Here is a 10,055-nt window from a genome sequence, read left to right on the forward strand (position 1 = left end):
CTACTACGGTAGCCTTAGTAGCTCAAAATACACAACGGATTAGATTAGATCAGAACAGAAACACGACAGGAGAATTTACTGAGTAATTTTGCTGTTTCCACTAATTACTTGGACTGACCTGACGTTAGTTAATCCTCTCGCTCTCCAAAACAAATGCATGCGGTAATTGCCGGCTGCAGTCGGAATTTTACGACACCAGGCTGTGGGTGTCATACCGCTTCAACTAGTGCTGTCTCACGTCGGATTTCCACTGGATACGTGTCCGTTGCGGAACGGCAGCGCTGGTTATCCGCTGCGTGCTCCGCCGTCCATCAATACCCACCGGCTGCGTTTGCTGTGCGGAGCGGTGCAGCAATGCCGGAAGACATCTCGGTGCACTGCCATGATTAATATCTCCTCATTCATGGTGTCAACGGGGTGAAATGACGTCTGAAAACCTCTGACCTGTTGACTTCAGGCCTGCCTCTGCCCATTATGTAGTTTTCAAGGTGTAGTGCAGGGAAATATGATCCGCCGTGAACACTGTGTATTTTATTTTGAAAATTAACTGCATGTTTTATTTTATTTCTGTGCATGACTTCCTGCCCCGCACGATCTGCTCTGTGCTGAATTGCTGTGTTGTGCTCCGGCGTCCAGCAAAAATAGAAGTCCTGCGTATCTGTTCCGGAGGGCTCCGGAGTGCCGGAGCTGAGACGGAGCTGGAACGCAGCACAGCCGCAGCCGGTGGAAACACACACATTGACTATAATTGAATCCTATCGGCTCCGCTGCCGTGCCAGAGCGGAGACACAACCAGCACGCATCTGGTGGAAATAGGCCGTCAGTGCTATGATGAACTCTAAATCCTGACTGAAATTCCTCAAATAAATTATTCTCATGGAGAAAATCACACAGCTGGTCTTGGACTACTTTCTCAGGGATCTTTGAAAGAAAGGGTCCTTGGTTCCTCCTGGTGGAGAGGGTCCTGGGTTCCTCCTGGTGCAGCGGGCCCTGGGTTCCTCCTGGTGCATAGGGCCCTGGGTTCCTCCTGGTGCAGAGGGTCCTGGGTTCCTCCTAATGCAGTGGGTCCTGGGTTTCTCCTGGTGCAGAGGGCCCTGGGTTCCTCCTAATGCAGTGGGTCCTGGGTTTCTCCTGATGCAGTGGGCCCTGGGTTCCTCCTGGTGTAGTGGGCCCTGCGTTCCTCCTGGTGCAGAGGGTCCTGGGTTCCTCCTGGTGTAGTGGGCCCTGGGTTCCTCCTGGTGCAGAGGGTCCTGGGTTTCTCCTGACGCAGTGGGTCCTGGGTTCCTCCTGGTGTAGAGGGCCCTGGGTTCCTTCTGGTGCAGCGTGCCCTGGGTTCCACCTGGTGCAGTGGGCCCTGCATTCCTTCTGGTGCAGCGGGCCCTGGGTTCCTCCTGGTGCAGAGGGCCCAATTTCCTCCTGGTGCAGAGGGCCCTGGGTTCCTCCTGGTGCAGAGGGCCCTGGGTTCCTCCTGGTGCAGTGGGTCCTGGGTTCCTCCTGGTGCAGCAGGCCCTAGGTTCCTCCTGGTGCAGTGGGTCCTGGGTTCCTCCTGGTGCAGAGGGCCCTGGGTTCCTTCTGGTGCAGAGGGCCCTGGGTTCCTCCTGGTGCAGGACAGACCTTTTCTGTAACGAGGTGGACAGATATCAGTGATAAGCAGAATCCAGTGTTGCACGTCTGTTAACATCCACACACCCAACCTCTTCCTCCATCTACAATTCCAATCTCAAATAATAATGAGGACCTCCACCACCTACTCCTCTAACGCCACTCGTACACCGTCACTACTTCACCTCCATCAGACATGACATCATCAGTAACATGTATGGTCTGTCACCTGTGTTCAATCTGCAGGTGTATCGTAGAAACAGAGAACCTGGAGGAACGAGTTGCTGTTGTGTCTCGGATCATCGAGATCCTGCAAGTTTTTCAGGAACTCAACAACTTTAATGGAGTTCTGGAGGTCGTCAGTGCCATGAACTCGTCTCCGGTCTACAGACTCGACCACACCTTCGAGGTAACAACCACACTAACACTAACACCGTAATAGGGCTGCATGATATTGGAAAAAACTGTTGTTGCGATTTTCTTTTCTTTTTTTTGCGATATATATTGCGATATTAAAACACACAAGAATTTTCAGCAGATGACTTAAAGTAATAACATTAAAAAATAATGGCGGGGCTTTTACTCAGCACAGCTGCAGAGGCTCCCAGCTTCATGTGAAACAGACTACATTATAGACGGTCCGTTATTTATTAATCCCTCTGTGTCTTTATATTTTTAGTTTTTATCCGCTCCGGTTGCCTTGATAAAGTTAATGCATCGCACCATCATTTCAAACTCAACACTTCCTGAACTTGTTTCAGATTAAAAGCCCCTTATAACCTCAGCTGAGAGAATCCCTCTATTTTCTAAATAGGCTTTTATTGTGAAACATTTGTAGGAACTTGTTGTGGAGGATACAGTAGCTTGAATGTTTGCGTACGGTGCTTCAAATGTAGCTTCTGCCATCTGCTGACGCTTTTAGGTGACTACAACAACATGTCGGCTGGCACATGAACAGACACAGTGACTCAAATAATAGTAAAAGTAATTAAAATAGGACAAGAATAACCTGATGACATCACACACGCCGTGAAAGACGACCGTGGATAATTGGTGAGTACCAGCGTGTAGTGTGTCATGTCTGTCGGCCAAGTCACGGCACGATTTTATGACTCCACAATCGTGTAATGTGACATAGTGACTTTCAGAACGGGCAGAAAAGTCGTGTAGTGTGAACCAGGCATAAATCCTCCTTTACCGTTTCTCCCTCTTGCATGTCGCTCATTTTCAGTGTGTGACTGCAGCCTGTGTATGAGAGGGGGAGCGGAGGGGAGCTTTCTTCAGAGCTGCTTTTCTGAAGCAAAACAAAAGTTTACATGTTCTAAAAAAAGAGAAAACATTGCATGTCCTGCGATGTGACTATCGCACATGCGCACACCGCGATGGCGATGTTCAAACAATATATCGTGCAGTCCTACACCCTAACTCTAACCCTGACCCTTCAGTGTCTGGTTCTGGTTCTGTCTCAGTGCGGCCTCAGGATTCAACCATCTGTTGCTGTGACCTCAGTGTCTCGCTGTAACTGTACAGAACATTGCGCAACACAGACACCAACACATAAGCCCAAACTTCTTTTTTATCTCAGTAAAATCTCAGTGTCAAATCAGTCGTCACACGTAAGTTACACCTGAAGGTCAGTTTACAGTCATGCGTCTCCATGGAGACCACTGTCCTCACACACTTACACAAGAGTCATCAGTGATATGTAAGAAACACATTTACTAACCACACAAATACAACGACACATACTACGACAAGACACCTCACAGGTGCACCTGACAGGTACACCTCACAGGTATATCAACGAATACACCTCACAGGTACATCAACAGATACACCTAACAGGTACATCAACAGATACACCTAACAGGTACATCAACAGGTATACCTAACAGGTACATCAACAGGTGCACCTCACAGGTGAAAATACTTTATAAAAGGCAGTGAAAGTTGGGGAGCCCCTGACTTAATGTGACGGGAGACTGATCCGTACTTTGAACACATTCACACCTGTTTGCTCAGGTGAACTCTGCGTTTCCACTTCCTTCTACTACCTCTCATCATCATCATCATCATTCAGACTGTGATTGAAACTTAAAAATAATCAGGATTTTTTTTTCCAGCAAATTCCAAGTCGCCAGAGGAAGATCCTGGAGGAAGCCCACGAGCTGAGTGAAGATCACTACAAGAAGTATTTAGCCAAACTGCGCTCCATCAATCCCCCCTGTGTCCCCTTCTTTGGTAAGCTGTCTATTCTTAAAGGGTTAAAGGTGAGGGGTCAAAGGTTATACAGGCCGTTTGTCTGTCTGTCTGTCAGGAATCTACCTGACCAACATCCTGAAGACGGAGGAGGGAAACCCTGACTTCCTGCGCCGACACGGCAAAGATTTGATCAACTTCAGCAAGAGGAGGAAAGTGGCCGAGATCACAGGAGAGATCCAACAGTACCAGAACCAACCATACTGTCTGAGAGTGGAGAATGACATCAGGGTCAGTGCCACGATGATGTCACATCCTGTTCACACAGACAGCATAGTGTGTGTGGTATCAGAGGTGTGATGGTGTTTTCTGTTTCTGGAGCAGAAGTTCTTTGAGAACCTGAACCCGATGGAGGACATGTCTGAGAAAGACTTCGCCGATCACCTGTTCAACAAATCTCTGGAGATCGAACCTCGAAATGCTCGATCGTTACCTCGATTTGTGAGTATCACCACAGCAACACAAACACCTGGGCGGTCACAGTCTGAACGTCGGACCTGAACTTCCTGCTGAGACATGAATAGGCACAGAATGTCCTTAATTAGCCCTTTAAACACCTTTTGTCTAAATCAAAGTGTAAAACTAATGCCTCATTTCCACCGGGCAGTCTGGTTCATTGTACAGTGAAAAGTTGTGGATGGTACCAACAGAAGCGTTCCTTACCGTCCCCATGTTTGGTCCTCCCTCTCAGTGTTCATGGTTCCTGCAGCAGTCTCTGCACAGCCATAGGGAAGAAAATGTGTTTTAGTCTGTTGGTGCAGGCTCGTATCACACTGAGCCTGCCAGAGGCGAGGCTGGTGAACAGAGAGTGTCCTGGGTGGGTGAGGTCATTCTGGATCTTTGTGGCCCATCAGAGGAGGCAGCTTGAGTAGATCTCAACTAGGCGTGGGAGCGGGGAGCCGATGATCTACTGAGCAGTCTTGATGATCCGCCACAGCTGTTTCTTCTCTGATGCAGTGCAGCTGGCATATCACACCGTACATCCATAGGTCAGGACACTCTCTATTGTGCAGTGGTAGAAGTTCCTCAGCAGAGGTGGAGGGAGCTTGTTCCTCCTCAGCATTCTCAGAAAAAAGACGCTGCTGGGCCTTTCTGATAAAGTGGGTGGTGTTCACAGTCCAGCCCAGGTCCTCCGAGATGTGCAGTCCGAGGAACTTGAAGTTCATGACATGCTCCACCTCTTCCCCATTGATGCTCAGGCCTGAGCGCAGTGTGGTCCTCCACTTCCGGAAGTCAATGATAATTTCTTTTGTCTTCCTGGTGTTGAGGTTGAGGTGGTTGTCGCCAGCGCCTGGACCTCTTCCCTGTATGGTGCCTCGTCGTTATTGCTGATCAGTCCCACAACAGTTGTATCATCCGCAAATTTGATGAGAGTGTTGGAGCCATGGATGGGGACGCAGTCATGGGTGTACAGTGTGAACAAGACTGGACTCAGGACACAGCCCTGAGGGACACCAGTATTGAGGACAATGGGGGAGGATGTGGAGGTGCCCATCCTGACATGCTGGGGTCTGTCAGTCAGGAAGTCTTTGATCCATAGACAGAGGGAGGTTCCGAGTTGCAGTGTCTGCAGTTTGTTGATCAGTCGGCTGGTTCTGAGTTAAATGCCGAGCTGAAGTCAGATGTACGGACAGGTGCAAATGTACGGACAGGAACAGACGTAGGGACAGGTGCAGATGTTCAGACAGGCGCAGACGTAGGGACAGTTGCAGACATAGGGACAGGTGCAGACGTACGGAGAGGTGCAGATGTAAAGACAGGCGCAGACGTAAAGACAGGTGCAGACGTACGGAGAGGTGCAGACGTAAAGACAGGCGCAGACGTAGGGACAGGTGCAGATGTTCAGACAGGCGCAGACGTAGGGACAGTTGCAGACATAGGGACAGGTGCAGACGTACGGAGAGGTGCAGACGTAAAGACAGGTGTAGACGTAAGGACAGGCGCAGACATAGGGACAGGTGTAGACGTACGGACAGGCGCAGACGTAGGGACAGGTGCAGATGTTCAGACAGGTGCAGACGCAAGGACAAGCGCAGACGTACGGACAGGCGCAGACGTAAGGACAAGCGCAGACGTACGGACAGTTGCAGACATAGGGATAGGGGCAGACGTACGGAGAGGTGCACAGGTAAAGACAGGTGCAGACGTAAGGACAGGCGTAGACGTACGGACAGGTGCAGAAAGAGACATAATAAGATAAAAACCAGCAAACAAAATAAAACTTCCCCCAGCCCCGCCCCCTGTCTTTTAAAAGCTCAGATATTGAAACATGGAGCCTAACTGTCCACTGTTCATCTGGTTCATTCATCACAGTTTGATTCATTTAAAAAGTCTTCACTGTGAGAAAAAAAAAATCACGTTTAGAAATAAAAAGTTAAAAAAATCACAGCGTCTGATGCCAACATGAACGAAGGCGCCGGGTTCTGACAAAGAAGAGGAAGAAGAAGAAAGAGGAATAAAAACCTGCTCAGTACCTTTTATTTCTCTCTGTGTGTTAACCCCGCTCCTTCCTGTCCAGGTGAAGAAGTACACCTGTCCTCTGAAGTCTCCGGGCATCCGTCCCACCTCTGCGAGGCCCGGCACTATGCGGCACCCAACGCCGCTACAGAACGAGCCCAGGAAGATCAGTTACAGCCGCATCCCTGACAGCGAGGCTGAGGGGGGGGCTGTGTCCGCCCCCAACTCCCCCCGCACCCCCCTGACTCCGCCCCCTGCCTCAGCCGCCTCCAGTTCCACAGACGTAGGCAGCGTGTTCGACTCACCGCAGGGTCCCAGCAGCCCCTTCCACTCCAGTAAGTCCCTCCCACTGAGACACTGTCCGACCAATCACAGAACATGTCTTTGTATTGAGTGTGTGCTGTTGTCCTCTCTGGTCTCAGGGTCGTCCTCTGTGTCCTCCATGGTGAGTTTCAGTCGTAGTTCGGAGGAAGTCCCCGTCCCTCCTCCAGTCCCCCCCCGCAGACGTCCAGAGTCGGCTCCTGCTGAGTCGTCACCCTCAAAGGTAATGAGCATGTCCAAATGTCCACAGAGACAGAGAGATTGACATTAAAGGGACAGTCAGTGAGATAATGTTCTGTCTCCTCCCCAACAGATGATGTCAAAGCTGGATAGTCCCCCCGCTGTCCCCCCTCGTCAACCAACCTGTAAGCTCCTCCCCCCTCGTTACTCATCGTCGCTGTCTTCGTCGTCCCCCCCCGACAGCCCCCCCTCCCTTCCTCCTCGGGAGCNTGCCCCTCCCCTCCCCGCCCCTCCCCCTCCTCCCCCTGGATGGCCCCCCAGTGCCCCCCCGACACAGCGTCCCCAAACTTCCTCCTAAGACCTACAAGAGGGACTCTCTGAGCCACGTCCCCCTGCTGGACATGCCACCTGCACTGTGACTGGACAGCCTGGACTTCCTGAAGGGGGGCGGGGCAGCTGATTGGACAGCCTGCGGAGGAGGCGGGGCTTGACGAGCTAACACTGCAGCTGATTGGATCAGAACAAACCAATGGATTAAAAGACTATGGAGGACGTTCTGATCCGGTCCAGACTGAGACAACCAGAGGACATCCGTCTGTCTATGACGTCGGTCCTCTTTGTGTTGGACAGGGACTCTGCAGAGAGGATTGTGGGTAATGTAGTGCTCCACAGACTGAAATGGTCTCAGGAGTTTTCAGGTACTGGACCAGAACCACAGAGGTACTGTAGTGGTTCTGGTGGACCTGGTCTGTTCTTTAAACAAGGGAATAAATGTGTTTGTCCCACTGAGCTGGACGGACAACACAAAGCAACGTGTCTCTGTCGTTATTACTGTTCACCTGTCCTCCTGACCTCAGTCCACCTGTCTACCTCACCTTAGTCCACCTGTCCACTTCACCTCAGTTCACCTGTCCACCTCACCTCAGTCCACCTGTCCACCACAGTTCACCTGTCCACCTCACCTCACTTCAGCCCACCTATCCACCTCAGTTCACCTGTCCACCTCACCTCACTTCAGCCCACCTGTCCATCTGTCCTCCTCACCTTACCTCAGTCCACCTGTCCATCTGTGCTCCTTACCTTACCTCAGTCCACCTCACCTCACCTCACCTCACCTCAGTTCTCCTGTCCACCTCACCTCAGTTCACCTGTCCTCAGTCCACCTGTCTACCTGTCCACTTCTTCTCAGTTCACCTGTCCACCTCACCTCAACTCAGTCCACCTGTCCACCTCAGTTCACCTGTCCACCTCACCTCACCTCACCTCAGTCCACCTCACCTCACTTCAGCCCACCTGTCCATCTGTCCTCCTCACTTTACCTCAGTCCACCTGTCCATCTCACCTCTCCTCAGTCCGCTTCACCTAAGTCCACCTGTCCATCTGTGCTCCTCACCTTACCTCAGTCCACCTCACCTCACTTCACCTCAGTCCACAGCTTCAGCTCACCTCAGTCCACCTGTCAATCTGTCCACCTCACCTCAGTTCACCTGTCTGCCTCACCTCAGTCCACCTGTCCCCTTCACCTCAGTCCACCAGTCCACTTCACCTCAGTCCACCTGTCCACCTCACCTCAGTCCACCTGTCCACCTCACCCCAGTTCACCTGTCTGCCTCATCTCAGTCTACCTGTCCATCTGTGCTCCTCACCTCTCCTCAGTCCACCTCACCTCAGTCCACCTGTCCATCTGTGCTCCTCACCTTACCTCGGTCCACCTCACCTCACCTCACTTCACCTCACCTCAGTCCACCTGTCCATCTGTGCTCCTCACCTTACCTCAGTCCACCTCACCTCACTTCACCTCACCTCAGTCCACAGCTTCACCTCACCTCAGTCCACCTGTCAACCTGTTCACTTTACCTCAGTCCACCTCTCCACCTCACCCCAGTCCACCTGTCCACCTCTCCTCAGTCCGCCTCACCTCAGTCCACCTGTCCATCTATGCTCCTCACCTTACCTCAGTCCACCTCACCTCACTTCACCTCACCTCAGTCCACAGCTCTACCTCACCTCAGTCCACCTGTCTACCTGTCCACTTCACCTCAGTTCACCTGTCCACCTCACTTCAGTCCACCTGTCCATCTGTGCTCCTCACCTCTCCTCAGTCCACCTCACCTAAGTCCACCTGTCCATCTGTGCTCCTCACCTTACTTCAGTCCACCTCACCTCAGTCCACTTGTCCACCTCACCTCGGCCCACCTGTCTACCTGTCCCCTTCACCTCAGTCCACCTGTCCACCTTACCCCAGGTCACCTGTCTGCCTCACCTCAGTCCACCTGTCCATCTGTGCTCCTCACCTTACCTCAGTCCACCTGTCCACCTCACCTCAGTTCACCTGTCCTCAGTCCACATGTCTGCCTCACCTCAGTCCACCTGTCCACTTCACCTCAGTTCACCTGTCCACCTCACCTCAGTCCACCTGTCCATCTGTGCTCCTCACCTCAGTCCACTTGTCCACCTCACCCCAGTCCACCTCACCTCAGTCCACCTGTCCATCCGTCCATCTGTGCTACTCACTTCATCTCAGTCCACCTCTCCTCACCTCAATCCACCTGTCCATCTCACCTCCCTCCATTTCACCTCACCTTAGTCCACCTCACCTCAGTCCAACTGTCCTCACCTCAGTCCACCTCACTCGCCTCTCCTCAGTCCACCTCACCTCAGTCCACCTGTCCATCTGTTCTCCTCACCTTACCTCACCTCAGTCCACCTCACCTCATCTCAGTCCACCTCACCTCACCTTACCTCAGTCCACCTTTCCACCTCAACTCTCCTCAGTCCACCTCACATCAGTTTAAATCCTGGTTTGAGACTCAAGGCCATCTAAAGAAAGATACATCTGTTTGTTTGTTTGTTTGTTTTTTGTTGTTTTCAGTGTGACCTCAGTGGTAAACACCGTCAGAAATGATCCACGACAGATGTACGCTCATCGATTCACCACCAGATCTATGCCAATCCACGCCCGCTGCCCGGCAGCGGCACCGTCGTCGTCTGTTGGTCAGTAGAAACATTTTGGGGACGTTTTACTGACCTTGTTAAAAATATTGTCAGAGTTTGGTTCAGTTTGAACAAACCGATTTTTGATGCAGTGCCAGGCTAATGCACGTGTTTCAGTGGTGCCCCCTTTACTTTAAAATATCTCTACACACATGATGAAACTTTTTGTTGGATAAACATTCACTGTTTGTCTGACTTGAGTTGAAAATGTAAAATGGACCTGCTCTTTAGTCTTCTGACCA

At 51.5% G+C, this 10,055-nt stretch overlaps 2 protein-coding genes across 2 annotated transcripts in view; both read left to right on the forward strand.

Annotated features, from left to right (window-relative positions):
* LOC126390601 (son of sevenless homolog 1-like) overlaps nucleotides 1–7,177 on the forward strand; it is a 74,068-nt gene extending 66,891 nt beyond the window's left edge. The window contains exons 16-22 of the mRNA XM_050044982.1: nucleotides 1,849–2,011; nucleotides 3,726–3,843; nucleotides 3,920–4,092; nucleotides 4,186–4,302; nucleotides 6,380–6,653; nucleotides 6,741–6,862; nucleotides 6,953–7,177. Coding sequence (XP_049900939.1) covers nucleotides 1,849–2,011; nucleotides 3,726–3,843; nucleotides 3,920–4,092; nucleotides 4,186–4,302; nucleotides 6,380–6,653; nucleotides 6,741–6,862; nucleotides 6,953–7,177 — 1,192 coding nt within the window. The remainder of the gene's footprint in view (nucleotides 1–1,848; nucleotides 2,012–3,725; nucleotides 3,844–3,919; nucleotides 4,093–4,185; nucleotides 4,303–6,379; nucleotides 6,654–6,740; nucleotides 6,863–6,952) is intronic.
* Nucleotides 7,178–7,363: 186 nt separating this feature from the next.
* Nucleotides 7,364–9,821, forward strand: LOC126390603 (uncharacterized). Its single transcript, XM_050044984.1, has 3 exons — nucleotides 7,364–7,539; nucleotides 7,677–9,620; nucleotides 9,692–9,821. The coding sequence occupies exons 1-3, from the start codon at nucleotides 7,364–7,366 to the stop codon at nucleotides 9,819–9,821; spliced, it is 2,250 nt and encodes a 749-aa protein (XP_049900941.1).
* The last annotated feature ends 234 nt before the right edge of the window (nucleotides 9,822–10,055 follow it).

This window comes from Epinephelus moara, chromosome 5, assembly GCF_006386435.1.
Source record: "Epinephelus moara isolate mb chromosome 5, YSFRI_EMoa_1.0, whole genome shotgun sequence".
In the NCBI taxonomy this organism is placed as follows: domain Eukaryota; kingdom Metazoa; phylum Chordata; class Actinopteri; order Perciformes; family Serranidae; genus Epinephelus; species Epinephelus moara.